This window comes from Dysidea avara, chromosome 5 (assembly GCF_963678975.1).
Source record: "Dysidea avara chromosome 5, odDysAvar1.4, whole genome shotgun sequence".
Taxonomy (NCBI): domain Eukaryota; kingdom Metazoa; phylum Porifera; class Demospongiae; order Dictyoceratida; family Dysideidae; genus Dysidea; species Dysidea avara.
Genome location: NC_089276.1, coordinates 37,155,422 through 37,176,806, shown reverse-complemented (window position 1 = coordinate 37,176,806; position 21,385 = coordinate 37,155,422). Strand labels below are relative to the sequence as shown.

The 21,385-nt window shown below is 38.4% G+C and overlaps 1 protein-coding gene across 1 annotated transcript; it reads right to left on the bottom strand.

Annotated features, from left to right (window-relative positions):
- Positions 1-1,197: 1,197 nt before the first annotated feature.
- LOC136256248 (lipoamide acyltransferase component of branched-chain alpha-keto acid dehydrogenase complex, mitochondrial-like) lies at positions 1,198-20,822 on the bottom strand. The gene is made up of 14 exons (XM_066049176.1): positions 20,683-20,822; positions 20,555-20,630; positions 17,503-17,578; positions 17,151-17,214; positions 16,721-16,853; positions 15,323-15,468; positions 14,949-15,033; positions 14,261-14,465; positions 13,600-13,672; positions 12,330-12,407; positions 11,009-11,080; positions 6,211-6,330; positions 6,090-6,161; positions 1,198-1,450 (listed from the first exon to the last, which is right to left on the bottom strand). Exons 1-14 carry the CDS (start codon positions 20,767-20,769, stop codon positions 1,283-1,285), a joined length of 1,455 nt encoding a protein of 484 aa, XP_065905248.1. The 5' UTR covers positions 20,770-20,822; the 3' UTR covers positions 1,198-1,282.
- Positions 20,823-21,385: the final 563 nt, after the last annotated feature.

Here is a 21,385-nt window from a genome sequence, read left to right as displayed (position 1 = left end):
CCTATAATATTGTCTTCTATAAAATTATACGAGTGATAGCCACAACAGCACTCATGAGTGTATCCCCTGTGGGGATAAGCTGTTTAGTCTGGTTAGTAAAAATTCCTAACTGAGCAGTACACAATTTGATACATGTACAGTAGCCTAGGCCTATGCTCAAAATTTTCCCTAAAATGCTGCCAGGAATTTCCTGCTCTTCAGTGTTTCCATTATGCTTGCATTATGCTCCTAGCTATAGGTTAGCAACATTTCTTACAATTATCTTGGAACATTGTAACCAGTGCAATGTTCTATTAGAGTATTTCACTACAATCTGCTCTATTTACCACTGACTGCTCTATCAGGGAGTATCATGAAATAACCATAGTATGCTGGTATAGTACTCCGGCCTATTATGCTGGCATATTTGACACATCACCAGTCATCACTGAACTGAGTGTAAATAACAGTGACTTCATACAACACCCGGGTAGTTTGGCATTTAAGAAATTATATAATTACTGTACAAGTTGCTGTCTACTAGTACGATGTTTAACATCAGAAAACATGCTGTCCTGGTTTAGGTATTTCATGTTAGTGCTGACCAGTATTGTCTAGGTCAGCCAATTACCAGTTAAGAAGCCTTTAAACCATCCACTTGGTAAACCATATTAATTATCTCTGCTGACAAGTGTTAACATCATAACATAACCTCAAAGCATGTGTAAATATGTGATTGTAATAACTGTTATTGCAAGACAGGATGTTGACGGTCACTTTGGTACCACTCTAAAGCTTCCAGCAGCCATGTTGAGTATCATTACCACTGTATTACACAGAAACCAGTTAACCGCCAGTTATTGGTTACCAGTTAACCAGTTTTGAATTTGTTATCAGGTTCACAGCTCTACTTCATGTATTATATGTTAGAAATGTATACATTCTGTACACTGTGAAGGACAAGTTTCTGAGCAGGATATTTGGTATGAACTCCTACATGTGACTGGGCCTGTTAACAGGACATATGGGCACAAACTGTAACTATCAGATAATTATTCTCAAAATATTTACCTTCTGTAACTTATAGTTGAGTAAACATTTAATATGGTCCGAAAATTGCATGACAATAGCATGGACATCAGTATAAGTTATGTAGATAATTGTAAATATATATATATATATATTGTGTATCCACGTGCCCTGTTATTATTGCAGTGCTCACATATTTAAAGTATTAGTGATGACATGATAATTTAATAAGCCATTAAATAATATAATAAACAGCTATAAAGATTACAAAATGTCATTTTAGCTCCAGCGCTAATTTGGCAGGATTCTCCACAAATGATCTCCACAAGTTGGAGAACCTTGCTACAGTAGCTCCATCAACGAGCCTGTGATCGGCTGACCAGCTGACATGCATCACATGAGCTGGTCTGACATCACCATCATCTGTGAACCGAGGTAGTACCTACAAAACATTACAAGACTGTGTCACTAGTTGTGGGAACAAAGCATAACTAGAACATGTACACCTACCAACCAATAGCATCCCGACTATCAAGGTGTCCTGATTTTCCAGGTTAGGTCATGTACTAAGGGATACTTTAGGACATTAACTAACACTATTCTGTAAAGGTGATTTTCATTACGCATGATACTTTTATGATGGTTTTCAGCAATAACATTTTGGTGGGCACCATTCACTTTAAGGAGGAACCCTACTAAACAGTACTACTGTACTGTGTAAATGTTCCCATGCACTGGAACCTGTTAATGTGGACACTTGAGGACACCTTCATAATCCAGACACTTAATGCATCTAATCTAGCATAAAAAATAAAAAAGACACAGAAGGGTCAGATATTAAATGTTTAAAAATTTGCCAAAACTGATTTTCAGTGTTCTTGCCAGCCAGCCAGCCAGCCAGTAACAACGCTAGACGCCAAATGAAGCAGCATAAGGGGTCACCATTTCACACCACAATAAAGGTGGCATGTGCCCTTTCTAGTTCTGACTAGTGCCTGCCTTCTGTAGTTTGTTTCTTTTATCTTGATGTTTTTTATGGGAAACCATACCAAGGTGTTAATTTTCCGTATTAACACTTTCCTTAGAGGAGCGTACTTAGATTCAAGAAAGTTATTTGAAGTGCTTAATGGAGTAGATAGCTAAGAGTAGCTGCACTTATAAAAAAATGACTGCCCCTACCATCATTCATTTCTTGTTCCACTACTTTTTATTGCATAGATCCCTACTTCATTTTTAAATTAACAATTATTTTTAAAATACTAGTTTGTTAATTTTATTGTTGTAGCACAGCTAGTTACAGTGTAACTTGTGACTGTTCCATTAGAATATTACACATGACTGTTGTATTAGAGTGACTGTTCTATTACAGTATCTCGAGTCAAGGTGTGCAGCTAGCTATACAGACCAACAAGGGGTAAGGTCACCTTGTTTACTGTTAAATAAATAGCTAGATTGTTAAGAGGTGTGGTCTCCGCACTCTATCGCTATTAGTCCACCCAGATCTTTATTTGATGGATGTGGTCACCAACCTATTGTGAATGGGATCCCAATCGTGAAGTTGCAGATATCTAGCTAGTGTACCTCTTATAGTAGTGCCGGCACTGAAGCGCTTCTGAAACCCAGCTCTGAAATAATTCTGTGGCATTTAAATGTGCTGCTGAAAGAAAGTGTTGATACGGAAAATTAACGCCTTGATACAGTTTTGTTGGATGAAGAAGACAAGCAACGTGATTGAAGATAACAGAAGCGACAAGGCGCAGAGGTCCTACACTTGTTGGAACCTCAAAAGGCATATCCCATGGCCACTGGTGAGTTTGTTATTGTGGAGTAAAATGGTGGCTGTGTGCTGCTTCACTTGGCCTCTAGGCTTGTGACTGTGGTCAGGCAGTGAGTGAGTGAGTGAGGCAGATCAAATATCAAGTTTTAGTGACTTTTAAAATTCTATATCCGGTCACCAGTAAGTGTTTTCTTGTTTTTAATACAGTATTTCATGTTAGATGGACTAATATTATTCCGTAAAGGTGATTTTCGTGGCATAAGATATCTCTAGGATAATTTTTGAAGGCGGCACTTTAGGTGGCGTGGGTCATTTTCGGGGGGATCCCAACTTAAACAGTACTAGAGTACTGTTTGATTAAATGAAGCAGAATTCCAGCAATGAAACAAGAGATGAATGATGGTAGTTATGTGGGAAATCCTTACTTTGGCATTGAACAGGTGGTGGTAATATGCCAAGGTGGGGGTTCTCCGGTATAGCTACCATCATTCACCTATTGTTTCACTGCATATATTGTAGATATCACATTTTGTAATGCTCAGGAATGTTAACGAGTTATTTACACTGAGATATATGTACTGTTTTACATATACGCACTGAAAACATGGTGTGTATCTCATATATCTTGAGCACAGTAACTACGCATACATATACATCGTATTTACTCGTCTACTGTTAAACCCGCATTGAACTTTTGGAAAGTATATTTACATAATATGGACATGCAAGGTGACGACATTAGGTGGGGGATAACTTCATTACTTAAAACTACACACTGATTGAAAGTCTGTTCACTGGGCTACTTGGACACTGCAACTAAAGCAGTTCATTTGTTATGAAGCGATGAACAACAGCAACTTGCATCCAAAATATTGCCACATGTTTAGTTTTGATTGTGGGTTTATTCATGTGATAGCCTAATAGAAAATTTAATCGTGATGCAAACAGAACTTGTTGCAAGGTGATAGGAGCAACTACTATCAAGTCATGGATCGTTTTGTGGGTGTGTGAGAGGTTTATCTCCTGTTTCTTTCCGATAGTTCAGAAAACTGGATCTAAACTTCATAAGCATGTGTGCCTTACATAAAGTACTGTAACTTTTAAAGTGTACGTACTATGGCTATTGAATTTACATCATTCTGCTGTCATGTAACAAAGACTAAAATGATACCTAGGGTTTTACCCTAAATGCTAAGTGGGTTAACAGGTTGGTTCTATATTACTAGACACCTGGTTTGATGTTACAATACACACATTTAGCACCCACAGCATATTCATGAATGATTGAATATGAATGATTATAAGTTAGTTATTCATGGCTATAATCTATTCATGATTGTTAAGGTGACTTGTACATTTTATAAGATTTTCTTTTGTAATGGAGTTTTATATTATGTACGATATCTCTACAATAGCAGCATTTGGCAGGCAACTACTATTTGATATTCAGATTTAGCCTATAAGCATATTTCTATACTACAAATCCTTTAGTAGATCTCACCTTTAAAGATGAAACAACTGTTCAATTAGAGGATGTAAGTCCTATTAGGGTAACTGTGCATATGAAATGGACAGGCTTATAAATTAAGTATCATATATGTGACCAGATCTGCAAAAATCCATCACAATAGCACAAGCCTAAATTTCCAGTATAAAGCATTGAAAACAATTGGTGAAATATTTGCATTGTTGAAAAAAATTTGTAAATTTTTTGAACGCCTCTTTCTTAGTGAAGGAAGGGACTACCAATAAAAACCTGGATATCATCTTATTCGCCTACTCAAGAGGAATTAGAAAATCTTTGTTTCGTTGCAGTAGACCCAAGGATACACACATTATGAGCATTTGTTTATGCAACGTCGAAGCGATCGTACGCGATTGATTTTTCTTCACGGATTTTGCCTTTGCATCCAGTGAAGAAAGGCGATACAGGCCCGTAGCCAGGGGGGGTTCGGGGGGTTCTGAAGAACCGCCCTCTTGGAAAAAAGGTCCACAATTTCAGTAAAAGGTCCACAATTTTAGCAAAAAGGTCCACAATTTTAGTATACAAGTCCAAATTTTCAGGAGCAAAAGTCCATTAGCTACAGTTTACTAGATACCACTATAATAAGAAGCTAAAATAAGTGCTCCGAGTAACTCATTCAGTGCTTGCATTAAATGCAATGCAAGATCGAGATACTCTAATAGAGCAGTCAACCACTCTAATAGAACAATCACTCTAATAGAACAGTCACAATTACATTTTCTTTTAAAAGCTACTTAATTTACATGTAGATTGTCTAAACCGAGCTTTCATTAAAATATAAGATTTTGGTGGACAAGCCCCTCCATGCAGAGCCCACGAATAGCATCCATGCTTCAACTCCATGCAATGTGTAAATTTCATTGTTTAAGACACCCTTTGTTCTGCTACACTGCCCCTGTTGATCATGGCAGAGTGGCTCAATCTTTCCCATTCTTATTCATTGTGACATTCCAATATATTATATTTAGATACATGCATGTGCAGATGGTATAATTACAGTAGCATGCAGTAGAGATATTTTTCCAGATATCATTCATACAGCTGGTCTTCAGCTTACCTAAAAAAATTGTTATTTTTATTGACTGAAATGCCACTAAATTCAACCTTTTAGTATCTGTTTTCAAAAAATTTTCTGGGGGGGCATGCCCCCAGACCCCCCTAGATTGGGTGTGCTTCGCACACCCAGTCTCAGTACCTTTATTAATCATCATGCAAGTAAAGGTCCACTTTTGGTCAAAAAGAACCCCCCTTTCAAAATTCCTGGCTACGGGCCTGGCGATAAAAGGACACACTTATCCATTAAATGATTTCCCTATTCATGGTGAACACGATGGTGAAAATTTCAGCCCAGTATGTCTATCCTTTCGTAAGTTACAACCGTTTTAGTAAGCGCCTGTGATTTATTTTCCCAATACTTGCTGTACAAATTGATTTTTCTGTTGTTGCTACTTTGTAGGTCTGTAACTCCGAAAGCTATTGGCATATGAGTCTGAAACTTTGCTAGAGAATACACTTGGCTAAGTAGATTATAAATATTTAATTCAGAAAATGTACTATTGTGTCGGGTTTTTGCAGACCCGGTCACATATCATAGACCAAGGCTCTCTTGCATGTTATATGCAAGCATTTACAAGCTAGTAGCTGAGTGTACTTTAATTAGAATAACAAAATTTAGAGCATCACGGATGTATCTTTAACAAAGGAATAACAGTTAGTGGGATATGTTTGTTGGCATGTCAACAGCAACATTGGTAGAATTTCACAACACAATATACATACGTGTATCTTCCCAAATGCTCCAATAGCTACTTCAGGTGGTAGCAACATAGGACGAGCATATGTACCACCAATCTGTGTAACAATAATACCAATACCTCATACACAGAACTAGCTGACTCACAGCTCCAATATTGGATATAGAGAATGTCCCACCAGTGAGATCTAGCGGTCCCAACTTACCACGATGAGCAAGATCAGTTAGTCTGTTCATATCATCTGATACCTCCAACACACTCTTAGCCTGTGTAGTGTACATGTGTCATATGACTCAGTGTATGATAATAATGTAACATTATGGTATCACGAGAAGACAATACAGTAAACTAGCTGGACTACGCTTCTGTTAGCTGAACTACCATTCAGTTGCTACACAAACACCAAACGTTTTCTTACTATACAACAAACCAACAAAGCCTCTCAATTCACTTATTGAATACAGGTCTGCATATCAGGATGGACTATTCTCTTACCAAAGTGCTGCACAATTTTAACATGAACACATGGTCCACTGAATACATGCTTCCTATAAAGAATGAGGAACTAACAGAGTGGTCAAATGCTCTAAATAAACATGAGTGCACAAACTGACTATAAAGGCAAGTGGCAATGCAACCTTTATGAATCATTAAATGTTATACATATAGCAATTATGACAACTCTCTATCCCTGCTAAAACCTCGTAACTAAATATATACCTGATGTGAAATTTATTTTTCAATCAAACAAACTAGTTTTATGAGGTAAGTTTGTGGTGAGTACGAGCCTTTGAGGAGAGCTAGGATTAGAGGGCTACACAGTATGTACCAAGCTATGCTGACCTAACTGATCTGCTTCTCCAGCTGATTTGCTTGTATGATATATGTAGACACATAGTCTATTGTATCTGTGAACATACAGGTATCTAGTACCTCCATACAGTAGCATAGTCTAAGCGCCTTAAAAACGCAGAGGGCACAGACGGATTGGAACCTCAAAAGGCATATCCCACTGGTGAGTTTGTTGCTGTGGCATAACATTGTGGCTATGCGCTGCTTCTGCAGTCAGTGAGTGAGTGAGGCAGACAAAATTTCAAGTTTTGGTGATTTAAAAAAATTCTATATCTGGCCAGCTGTAAGTGTTTTCTTGTTTTTAATACTACATTTGATGCTAGATGGACTAATATTATTCCATAAAGGTGATTTTCATTGTGTAAGATGTTTCTAGGCTGGCTTTTAAAAGGCAGAACTTTTGGCAGCATGCGTCATTTCGGGAGATTCCTACTTAAACAGTACGGTACCCATAGATCAGTTTCCATATCTATGACTACACTTTGAGCACAGTATTTCTCTACTAAGCTAAATGCATACTCAGTTTTGGATTTCCAAACACATCAAATATTAAGACAGTTTAGTAGGGTCGTCCCTAAAGTGAACAGCACCCACCAAAATGGTGAATTTTCATTTAAAATCCTGATATTTCCGTCCTGTCCTTAGACTACAGTTACAAGGCTAGAGGCCAAATGAAACAGTTTTGTTTACCTTAATACACTCCTTACCAGAAAGTGTCAATACGGAAAATTAACACATTGATATGGTTTCCTGGCATGCAGAAGACAACCATTTAATTGAAGATACACCTTGTAAAAGGAATTGGAAGGCAGTGATTTGTTGTAACCACAAAAGGCACATCCCACCCGTGAGTTTGTTGTTGCGGCATAAAATGGTAGCTGTGTGTTGCTTGGTTTGGCCTCTAGTCTTACGAGTATGGTTACTGAGGCAAGCAGACCAAATACAGCAATTTAAAAAATTTTATATCTGGCTGCCTGTCAGTGTTTCCTTGTTTACTGTATTTGAAGTTGAATGGAGAAAGACTGTTCAGTAGCAGTGGTTTCTGTCACTTATGATATTTCTATGACGATTATTAGGTGTGGAATTTTTAACAATGCCTGTCACTTTAGGGGTGAATCCTACTAAATACAGTGGAACCCCTCTTAACAGACACCCCTGAATGGCAGACAGCCTCTTTATAATGGACAATTAATAAAGTCCCAAATGCAACTTCCAATACCTGTGTGTATTATTGCCCCCTCAATAGCGGACACATCTCTACTCCGTAAACCGGTCACTGCACAATTCCCAGACATGGCAACCACTACAGTACAACACCTCACTAATCACGGACACAAGTAACAAAGGTTCATTGCCAGTTATAACAACCAATCGAAGTACATCATGTAGCTGATGCAGAAAGTGCAAGACAAAGTGCTGAAGTCACGAGAAGCCATACGAATACATATAAATGTACTGCTGTTAATTTTCTTACCCAGGTCTTCTGAAAATAGTAGCTGGTGCATTTTAAGAATAAACTGCAAACTACATAATCTGTATAGTTAACCATCTTGATGACTAATCAAATACAGAGTAATCTGGATAAGTCTTTATGGGAGCATGTATAAAAATTTTGTGGTACCTAATTGTCTGGATAGTATAGTAGAGGCCACACACCATAGGTAACCCATACTCAATAACATCACTTCTGTTGCTATTAAATTGTATCTGGTTCACATGGTACCATAACCCATCTTGCTCCACCACTTGGAAATATTTTATAAAACCCCTTAAATAAGGACACCTCCATATAAAGGACATAATTCATTTCCCCAATGGTGTCTGTCTTAGAGGAGTTCCACTGTAGTTCTACTGTACTGTTTGATAACTCAGCATCTAATAATTATGTTGGAAATACAATCAATCTGTACTGTATGTATATGCACAAGTTTAAGGAAAAATTAGGAATTTTAAGTTCAATTAGGGATCATAGAAAAAAAAAGGGAAACAAGGGAGGTCACCTACACCTGCAGATATACTAGTGAACATTTTATCCCTAGTTCAGTCCCCAAGACCATGACTGAATTTGTTCACTAGTATATCTGCAGGTGTAGGTGACCTCCCTTGTTTCCCTTTTTTCTATGATGCCTAATCGAACTTAAAATTTCTAATTTTTCCTTAAACTTGTTTGTTTACTTTTTTGTAACATTATTATGACTGGTGAACCCATGCATACCGCATCAAAAGAAAGGATGGTACCAGTTCGTCTGAACGTGCACCTCAGCTATTAAATACTGCTTTGAAAGTGTACTGGCCATTATGCTTCGCTTTCAGCTACATATGTTCAGCCCGTTACACAGTGCTACAATCAAAAAACAGTAGAAGAAGTGCCTCTGCAACAATCCAGTCACCACGAAAATACGATTCTCACGCCCCCAACTATATAAAAAACTCAATTGTTGCCTCGAAAGTGCAACAGCCATTATGCTTCGCTTTCAGCTATGTTCAGCCCATTACACAGCGTTACAAATGAAGAACAGTGTTAGAATCGTCTCTGCAATCAATCCAGTCACCACAAAAAATATGGTTGATTCCCGTTTTCAAACATACTGTAGAGAAGCCATGCATCGCACTACCACGAATCGACATCTTGGGCTGTTAGCAAAAAGAAATGGAACACAAAGGAGGACAAAGGTAACTTAGGTAAGTCCATGATGCATGCATTGTACGTATTGCGGTATGCCAAAAGGAACATCTCAGGATGAAGCGATGTTGAACAGTGAAAAAAATCAAGCTCGTAGCCTTAGTCGTTATTGAGTTACGCTTGCCTGAAGGCATCAGGCAGGCAGTTAGCCAGTAGAAAATTCCATTGAATAATTTTTTTTTAAATTTCGTAGCAATTTATTGGAAGCCTTTGGGATCGTACTGAAGGCACTTTCAGGCTTGGTTATACCTAAGGCGCTAGGATGGAGTTGTGAAGCTGGTTTTTGGGGTGATTTTTTTAGCTAGGAAAACCCAAATCTCTTAATATATAGTACTACCGTACTGTATGATACCGTGTGCATATACATACGGGATATGACTACAACCAGGCATGGGGCGAAGTACATGTGAAAGTACTTAAGTAAAGTACAAGTACTTTGACATTTGTTGAAGTACAAGTACAAGTACATGACAATGTTTTAAGAGAAATACTAAGTAAAGTACAAGTACTTTTGAAAGTATTTAAGTACAAGTACAGATTACGCTTACAGTGTTCATGATTGCATTTATGTAGTTTTGGTTGCACCTAATAAAATTGTGAAAATCAGCCATCTGTAAGGCGAAATCTTTCAGGGGTAAATACCTTTCCTGCAATGCTAAAGGGTCTCTCAACAGGCACAGAGGAAGATGGTACTCCTAGGATGTTTTTTGCCAACCTTGAAAACAGAGGATATTTCCTTTGGTTATCTTATTTGCTGGACTTTGGGCCATTGTTACTGCGTCAGCTTCAATGTATTCATCCACCTGCTTAGTGAGTGTACTTCGTTTTGACTTTCTGTTCAGGACATAATCTTTCTTCTTAACTGCTATAGCTGCCTGCTTCTTATAATGATCAACTAAATCTTTCAGGCCAAAAGCAGTACGACTGTTTCTAAGATCGACAGAGAAATGAATCAGAAGATGGGAAACCTTTTAAATCCTGTTTTTAGAGCAAATGCAGCAATTGTGACTTCAACCAAAAGCTGACCATGTCAATCCTGGAATATATCATCTTTGAGCCAATATATATATAGCTACAACTTATTTCACTTATACATATGTAAAAGGACTTCATTGTATTTCATGTACTTCAAAGTACTTATAAGTACTTTGAACTACTTCAAGTACTTAAGTACATTACTTAGAACTTAACTATAAGTACAAGTGCATTACATTTGTACAAAAAGTATTTAAGTATAAGTACAAGTACTCAAGAAGGTGTACTTAAGTGTCCTTAAGTACAAGTACCAAAGTACTTCACCCCATGCCTGACTACAACATGACTACAACATGTTAGGGTATGACTACAACATGTTAGGGTATGACTACAACATGTTAGGGTATGACTACAACATGTTAGGGTATCATTACCTGAACTGATTTGATGTTGGGTACCACTAGACCATCTTGTGTGTCTATAGCAATACCAATGTTACGTGATGCCTACAGGGAGAAACAGCACTTTTCTCATACCATCACAGGTAAATATTCCAGACAGTATTTTAAAATACTATAATAGAGCATACGTGAAACTGTGTATTTAAAAAAACAAAAAAAGACAGTATACAAGAAATAGTTGTAACATATCCATGAGGTTTGTGTCTGATTTGTACACACGACACCCGAGGGCTGCAGGCCCGAGGGTGGAGTGTTTACAAATCAGATACAAACTGAATGGGTGTGTTCTAACTGATTTGTAGTATTGGGTGTGTGCAGATCAAAGGCGTCTATTTGTAACATGGAAGGAACAAGAATGCAAGGTTAATATTGGCTATAGTACTGCTAAGTGTTGTGTACAAGGAACAATTATACTCACTAATTACTGTCTTGATGGTTAGTTAATGAGCCTTATCCACAATGACATTTTATGACATCACGAGAATAAACATGGCCGCGATAGTTGGGGGACTGTTATACAGGTGCCTATGGAGAAAAATTTTAAATTGCTCATATTTCAGCCAGAAAAGAAAATATCGAGTTCTAAACCACAGGTACAGTCAAGTTTTATATAAGACATTATGATGAACGAGTTTTGTCGCGTTTCAATTTTTTTTTACAATAGCTTTTGTTACTTTGTAACCATACCTGTCAGTTAATGGTCGATATCTCCATGCCTAGCTAAAATGTGAGCGATCGAAAATTTTTCTCCATAGGCGCCTGTATAACAGTCCCCGAACTATCGCGGCCATTTTTATTCTCGTGATGTCATAAAACATCATTGTGGATAAGGCTCATTCATTGTTAGCTAGTTTATTCATTGGTAGCATGTTTGTTATGCAAGAGTGAGGTGCCATCATCAATGCCAATTACCAGCGCTATAATAGTCTTGGTTAGCTTAATTTATTGGTGAATGAGCCTGTGGTAGATGCCAGGCTCAGCCCAGCGGTTGTGCTGCTTCCCATTCATTCGGATGAGTGCAGTATTGTGTGTTTATTCGTTCCAGAGCAATTTATCTCCTTGTCAGTCCTTGATGTATTAGCCTAGTATTGTGACTTCCTGGTGTTTGGTTTCATTTGAAGTCTTGAACTAATTAGTGGTCAGACCGCGTGGCCAAAAGGAGGTACTTAGCCATGTTACAATTATTTTACAAATGATTTGTAACACTGGCAGCAGCCTTTGATCTGCCCGCGCACCATACTACAAATCCTTTCTACATGTACAACATATAATAGACTAGTTTAGCTGGTCAAACCTTATAGGTGATGGAGCTGGCATCAGCAGCTGCCACAGCATTCAACATGGGGAATGACGAGAGGGCATGAGATAACGCCTGTAATGTGAAGTACTTGGTCACAACAGAAGTATGCATAATCCATGGATGATTTCATACACTATACAAATACATAAGGCATGCACACACACACGCGCGTGCACGCACACACCCACACACAGAGTAAACTACATATGCTAACTACAAAGATACTAGGGCTGGAACGAATCTATGAATACACCTTTTGGAGTGGAGCTTCTTTCTGAAGTGTCAACGAAGCTTTGTTACTAAGTATAGGTTAGAAACCTAGACTGAGGCTCTTCGTGGTTTTAGAAACCGAGTGAAGCGAGGTTTCTAAAACACGAAGAGCCGAGGGCATGGTTCCTAACCGACTTAGAAAATGCGGGCATTATTTTAATAGGGAGTCCGCTTAAAGTACAGTAAAAGCGTATTATACAGGCTTGAAATACTGACGGGCATTAAATAGAACTTCATTATATTTCTGGAATTCTCTGTTTATGATAGCAAATGTACCTACAACGTTATAGTCTAGCTCCCATAATCGAATTGGCATAGGTGTACTTATAAAAGGAATGGAGTAGGTCAAGTTCTGTTGGTCTTTGGGCTATTAGCCTGTATATGCTTTGCAGAGTATGCATAGCAAATCAATGATCGAAAGTGAGATTTGCAATGCTGAAGTCTACCTGCTAGCAGGTTTCTAACTAAGTTAGTTAGAGACCTGCTAGCAGATTTCTTCATGGTTTTTAAAGACTTCATTATCTGCCAAAGATCAAAGCATACGATGCATAGCATTTTCTAATGTTGTGTTAATACCTAATGAACACAGTTGATGGTTATTAGAGCATACACTGTAGTGGGAGCTCCTACACTTGTTTTAGCTCTAGTACAGTACAATCATTGTTTGTAACTACAACAAAAATGTGTAAATGGCAGCTGCCACAAGGAGCAAAAGACTTGGACAACTGGTTTGACATGATAGCATTCATGGTAATGAAGTTCTGGAGGAGTAAAGCAGCATTTGAATATAGTGAAACCGAATGAAGCTTTGAACTATTTGTCTCAGCCCTAAAACACACACACACTACACCACATGTGTGTATGCATGCATGTACATGTACATACCTAATTTATACTACAACACACACACACACACACACACACACACACACACACACACACACACACACACACACACACACACACACACACACACACACACACACACACCCACCTTAATCAACAAAGGCATATAAGTAAACTTCATTCCTTGTTGCTCAAAATCTTCTTTCACTCGTTGACGTAATCTGAAAAGTAATACACATGCGCTGCTGTGTCACAATATCATTATTCCAAAACTACAATACCTCTACTCAGAGGTAGTATGACCAATACATACAACCACTGATGGGTACATGTATGTAGTGATACAGCAGTGCAGTGGACTCCATCTACCAACTGTTTTGAAGGCCATCTATCAAAACTTGTTAATTTTTATATTTCAAAACTGAAACACTCCATTGGTGTAATGCAACCACCTGCTTGTTAAGGCAAAGACGTTTTGGCCTATGGGTGACCAGCAGGTTCTACTGTATATTAAACTGGGTGAATAAAGTTTAAAGCATTCAAAACAATCTACGTACGTGCCATGCCTACAAAAATTTACTGAAATAACTGTTCTAATAGAGCATTTTGTCAACTGTTCTATTTGTAAGTTTGTATGTGACTGGCTGAGCAAAAATCAGTCATTACGTACATCCATTTTATTGATCCACTGTTATCTATAGTAACAATTAAAAGCAGTGGATGACTTACAAACTTTCAATCTTTAATGATTAATGCTTTACATTTGGAACAGGAATTTTGCAAAAACAAGGATCTGAAATAATTCTCACCTCACTAGAGCATCCATGTTGATTTCATCACAATAACCAAACTGGGGGATTTCCCCTGATTGTGTCATAGTCTTTACCATTGTTCTCTTGTATCCTTTTATGGTGATAGTCCTGTCCTCAGTTAATATGGCGACCTTTGGCATAGTAATGGGTGAAGTGTCAGTGGGAGTAGCTGCTGGTGAGGGCGTGGCTGATGGTGCAGGAGCTAAACACAAACAAATAAACAAATATCCATATGATCATCACCAGATTGTATACCAAAAGCTGTTCTAATAGAGTATTTTGTTAACTGGTCTGCATCCATCAAGCGCACCTTCTATTAAAGTAACAGATCAATGGGTTTCATTTATCCGACAAAGTCATGTATCTGAACACTTTCACTATTGAGCTGGCACACAGGTGAAGCCCAACTATACAGATAATTATTTAGGATAAAGGTATTTAAGTGATACCACCATCAGTGATTCTTAAAACAATATGGTACCTGAAGCTCATAGTCAAATAATCTCACTGGGTACCATTATTAGAAGCTAAGCCTTGTATATCACAAACTGAGTACCTACCATTTTAGTGATGGACAGACTTCTCAACCTGACATAGCTACTAAATGAATCACTATCTTGCATTATGTGGTTTCACTCTCTAATATACTGAAGGTTCGCTTTGTCATCTCAACTCATCTGCTCACCTTTCAACATCTCCAGATGTCTCAACACATCTTCCTTCAACACTCGACCGTCTTTACCAGTACCAGTTACTTCACTGATGTTAATCTGTAAAAGTATTCTTTTTAATTTCAGCAATGGAAAGGGTGACCTCTGTTCGCTTGGCAAAGTGTCTAAGGTGTCCTGACTGCAAGGAGTCTAAATGTGTGTATGGGATCCTGGACAAGTGTCTTGAATATAATCAAGGTGTCCTAAGGTGTACTCATTTTGGGGTCTATAAACAGTGTACACTGCCTAATAAAACTTGAAAACTGTGGCCCATAGCATCCTGGATTACAGCAGGCCTCATACCCACTAGCTACATGTAACCTTAATTTTACTAATCCCATGCACTCACATTATGCTCATTTGCGATCCTGCGTACAGCTGGAGTAGCCTGCACTTTGTTGCCAGTTGCCATAGCAGCAGGTGATGCTACAGGAGCAGGAGCCACACCCACTTTGCTTTGTGCAGCATCAGAAGAAGTGTCTTTACCAGATGAACCTGAAGGTATGTAACAAAATGACAGACATGGTTGCTTGACCATGTAGTTTACAACAGGTACATCATGTGACTGGGTCTGGGAATATCAGTCTTATTGTCTGTGAGAACAGGGTTGAATTTTCATTACAACCATAAAGAGTTACATGAACATGCTATGTATTAAATTTCACAGTCAAAATAAAACAGAGTTAAGTCTGTTTTTGCTGGCTGATATTTCTAAGCCAGTGGCGAGCTGTATGAGCAGTTTAAAGGATTGGTGGACCTTCGCGGCCAACCTGTGGCTCATTGACATTGCAGTCGCCCATCCTCCAAAATAAACCATGTTGAAGATGGCTGGATGTAGCTCTATAGTTCCATTGAGTTGGATAAAGATCCTGCACTGTGAATTTCCATCGAGTTAAGCCAGTGTTTTGCTTTGAACTGCCCATATTTTCACAAAGTTTAGCCCTATGAAACCCTCTTTCATTTTATAACAGCTCTTTGCATCAGTCCCTATTAGAGATCACCTGATATGGTCAACTACTAAAATAAAACTTAGCCATTGACTACTTGAACAGTAGAAGCTATGGAAAGCAAAGAATTGATATAAAAGGGGGAAATATGGTACATAATTTTAGCCTTGTGAGTTCCATCCACTGTACAGTATAACCAGCATTACTAAACAGTGATAAGGTCAGTTTCCCAGAGACAGTCAGATCATGGAAAGATCACCTAAAAAGGCAACCCCATCTCTATATATATACAGTTGACACAAGTGGGCTGGTATTGTAACCTGAAACCTCATAGTTTACTTTGGCAGGAATATTGTGGTTACCACCAAACTATCAACACATGCTAAAGACCTGATGTTTCCCTCATAGCATAATTCATTTCATACCCATATATCACCCAGCACTAGTAGTACGTATGTAGAGTGAAATTGTTTTTTGGTCTTGTATATATATTAAGGACAAAAGACATTACAACATAGTTCTAGTCACTAAGCTCTACAGTAGCTGAGTTGTACACATTTGAAGCTAGTATGTACTTGTGTAGAACAATACAATACTATCAGTGCTATCCAGTGTAGTGATACATACTACAAATTAGCCCGTAGGTGTAGTATTATGATACTGTAACTATGGTAACATTGGTGTCACATAGCTTTAGTGCTTGGCCCGTAAACACTGAGATACATATAATAGTTTTACTTCAGTTCATCAATTTAACAAAATCACTCAACTAAGGAATCACAGAACACACACAAACTCACCAATCACGATGGCAGAGTCATCATCTTCCAGCTCAATATCCACTAGGGGGTTCCCCACCTTGGCTATGTCATCAACCTCATAATGGATCTTACGTACAACACCATCATAACGACTGGTGATCTCCACTGCTGCCTGTGGCATAGCATAATATGTTAATTAATTACTGTATGCATGGAAATATGTAAGGGAGTCTAATAAAACTGTCGCTTGGACAACTTTGTTCCACACATTACATGTACAGTACACAACAATTGACTACACACTGATTTTATGTAACTTCCAACCCAGAGGGAGGACAATAAGGTATTCCAATATTGAAGAAGGTATCAACTACTACAACTAAATTGCATGAAAAGCTTGGGGACACTGAGGGGATATTTTCCCAGGTAGTACATAAGTGAGTGTTTGTGGGTGTGGCTGTACTAGTACCTTATCACTCTGCACTTCACAGATCTTATCAAACTGTTTCACAACATCTCCTTCCTTCACATACCTAACAGTGATATCACAACAGAGTGACTACACACATAGTTCTGCAACAAAAGGTATTTAATAATGTATCTGTTTAAAGCTCTGATTGCCTTTAATACTATCACTTCTTTAGTTTTATGTGAATATAATATAAATACATACCATACACACACGCACGCACGCACGTACGCACGCACACACACACACACACAAACACCACACACATACACACACGCACGCACGTACGCACGCACACACACACACAAACACCACACACATACACACACACACACACACACAAAACACTGACCATTCCAACACTTGTACTTCAGCTATACCCTCACCAATATCAGACAAGTTGAATGGTATCACCTTTCCACTGATCACTACATGACAACCAACACATTTATCAGTTAAGAGTTAAGTCATGTGAACATAACAACATAAAAATGTATATCACTTAGTTAACTTTTGAGTGTTGCTTGAATTTTGTACATTTGGTTAGTAATTTAAATGGTACTTGGATACTCATTATTGTGAATTGTGCATCCGTGGTCGTCAAAGTCTATGGTGCCACATGAAAATGAACCAGTAACAACGAATTTGAATGGGACTTCTTGCATTTGATTAGGACTCCTTGCATTTGATTGGTTATTTTAGTCCAATAAAAAAAGTTTTACGACTACGGATGTGCAATCCACGATAAGATCAGGTGATTCATTTTTTTTGTCAGCTCACATGATATGAAATAATTGCAACTTTGGTTGATATTAAATAGTTTTATATAGTGGGTCCTCTGGGTCTGATCTGCTTTATAGAATATTCAATTCTGACCTTGGATTGGATTATGTGTGAAATGAACGACTACGTGGAAGTGTATCTTGGTGCTTTATTATAGCACTGCAGCAGTCCAGTTAGCCACACCCCACTTGTACAAGACTGTCTGTAGGCATAAGCTGGAGCCATGCCCATTTATCATTAAGGATGTGTTGCAGTCCGCAGGTATGCATGAAGCCAATTCTATTGCTACCTGTACATTAACATGAAGCCATACTCACTAATTGATCAGTGTACTGTATGTACGTGTCATAGCCTTGCAGTAGTCCTGTTGTCTTGAGCCATGCTCGCTTACTGTCAATGTGTGATACTGTCTGTAGACATACAAAACTTAGGTAGTATGAAGTCATACCCACTAATAGGATATGTGTATTGCTGTCTGCTGACTGACATGTAACCACATGTAATAATACATGTAAACTAGTTATTAATTACAGTTTTGTTATCATATGCAGTAAAACCTCATTAATAGGGCAGCTTATGATAAGTCTCTGTTAGTGAGGTGGTCATATTACAGAAAATCTCATAAATGTGACCATAAAGTAAAGTGGCCATATTATCGAGGCTCTCAACAAACCAACACCCCACTAGTTGCTACAACGACATAAACACACTACGAGTTTCATCACAGTGAAAGGTAGGAATACTATTTCAGCATTGCTTGAGGCATAACGGCTGTGAAAAGAAATTTCCAGGCACAGCTTTTGGGGTAGGCATACTTAGGAGCAGCAACTTTTGCAGTGATACCTTGACTTATTGAGCCAGTATACATTGTGTTAGTTTGGTCCTGCAGTATGTGGCCACTGGCCTTACTAATGAGGTGACCCTATTATAATGGATTTGGAAGACACATCTGTACTTGCTGGACCTGGCCACTATAACAAGGTGGCCACAAAGTGACATTTCACTGTAGCCACCCTACCATCCAAATATAGCTCTACATGCAAGCCTTGGTATCAACTAGACCCAAGTCAGGGGAGCTTACATATAAGCTCTGAAGGCGTGAAGGAGCATGATACTAATGGCTTCAACATTTGTTTAACCTCAAGTCCATATAAGGCTCTCATCCTATATTCACTATGTGAGTGTTACACTCCTTTTGTGCCTAGCAGCTCCTGTTATCAGGTCAGCAGTAGTGACCTGGTTTCCACCCTGTACTGTTATTGAAAAAGTTTAAAGTTGTAAATTGTCAATGACCTGGATATCACGGCTACAAGTAGCTAGCACTTGATTGTTGACACTAAAAATACTTTGATAATATAATAAAGGATTCAACAAATAAAGCATTGCTGTTTACATCTTCCAGTATGTCACCTTTACATTGACAGTACAAAAAGTTTTGCCAGCACAGAGTACATACAGTATGTGACCAGACTTGGTGTAATCTAACATTCTTTGAATTCTATACTATTACATGTACATACCATATGTGCCACAGGGAGGGGTACTATTTTCATTTGCCCAAAAACAAGGATAAAGCCTTCAAATAGTATAGCACTGAGGTACTTGCACTACAACTTGCTATTCTATAACATTACAGTGGAACCTCGAATTATCCAGGTACCTCCATTGTCTGGATAGCCAAAATACAATAATGAAGTTTGGGTTAAATGAAAGCACAAGGAAGGAGCCTAAGCATTGCTGTTTACCTGTTAGGTCCTTAAACAAAGCACTCATGGTAATATATGTACAAGTATTCTACCCATTTGTAAAACAATGCTTCACATTGTAAAATTAAAGTTTACACAATTACGTATGTCGGATAATTGCAGATCAGGTCACATACTTTCAGGGGGTATGACACCAACCATGCCCTTCAGTAAATCAATAATCAAGGAGGAAATTTCCGCCCAAGGAAAGCTGATTGAAAACCAGTCAGGAAAACATATTAATACAAGCTCACAGCAACCTTAAACCATGTCTTTTAGCCCCCAGAAATAACAAACTCTACCTCATGTGAAAATTCCATCAAATCACTCACACACGCACGTGCGTGTGTACAAAAATTCAAATCACACAATATGCTATTGTGTGTGTAATTGTACCCCTCACTTATTTTGCCCTCAAAAAACAAGAGGTAGTCACTACCAATAGACCTGTACAACCATCTGTGACCGGGACCAAAATCAAATATACAAGAGATAAATTAGTACTGAATCAAGTGATCAAGACATCCTAGAAAGGATTCAGAAACAAAACAAGAATTTATGAAAATATGGCTAAATTATCAAGCAATCAAGGCTGTTTTAAGGCAAAATCAAGAGATAAAGGTATATTCTCGTCAATCAAAAACCTTGATCCTGGTTGTAGATGGTTCTGCAGGACTATTGTAGTGACCACCCTTTGAAAAAATGACACCTGTCATGAGGAGGAGTTAGAATGATGTAACACAATCCCCAAGAGACTTCACACATCCAGGAATAATGATGCAATGGTAATTCTCATGCAGCTCCCCTCGGTTACATCAGTCAAACACCTTCTCTGAACTACCAGAAAGTAAAACACGATACCCAACAAAACCATACCTGGGTTAGTATGAAACCTCCTCACCAAGTTAACACTGGAGTATCCGGTGTGGTACGGAATAGTGGACAAGGTCCGCTGTAAGTACGAGATAAGCTAAGGTCACTATTCCTACAAAATTATTACTAACCTTTAGTAATAGTTCACTACTGGTGAAATACTTTCCACACTGTAGAAACACTGATGGCGTTACAACTCTCCTCCAACACTGCATCATTCGCTGCTTTGTGCCTAGTGTAAACCCACAATCGATTGTTTACGACTTAACTGTACCGGAGATGTACGGACAGTATACGATCGTCTGTATCAAAGATTAGACTTCTAGCACAAAGTCTGTTATTTAGCTCTATGTATAGACTAAATAGCTGTCTCTCCTGCCGTGTGCGCTCTACTCTGAGATGTCTCATAAGTTATTTAAAAATGCGAGTAATGACTGTCATGATCAGCCACACCCTTTGTGTGAGCTGGACACACCGCTACCATGTTAACCATCTTTGTTAGTAAATCCACCAGCTATATCTAGCTGGTGAACGTGTGCAACTTCTACATAGCTGGTCTGGTATTGATCGCCATACACAGGCCCCTTTCAGTGTTATAAAACAAATCTATTGTGGGTTTAGCTCCTGTACATTGGAATTGGACCCGCGATTTTTGATTAGTTGATAAAAGAGAGTTTATCACGTTGCTGCTCACATTACAGCGATTAGTGTGACGTATTCAACAGATTGGTGTTGATCTCGGTGTTGGACATGGAAGCTGACTCTGGAGGGACTGGTTCGCGGACAGTGACACGCCCTCCTATGGAGCAAATTTCTGGTGAGATGATATCGTGA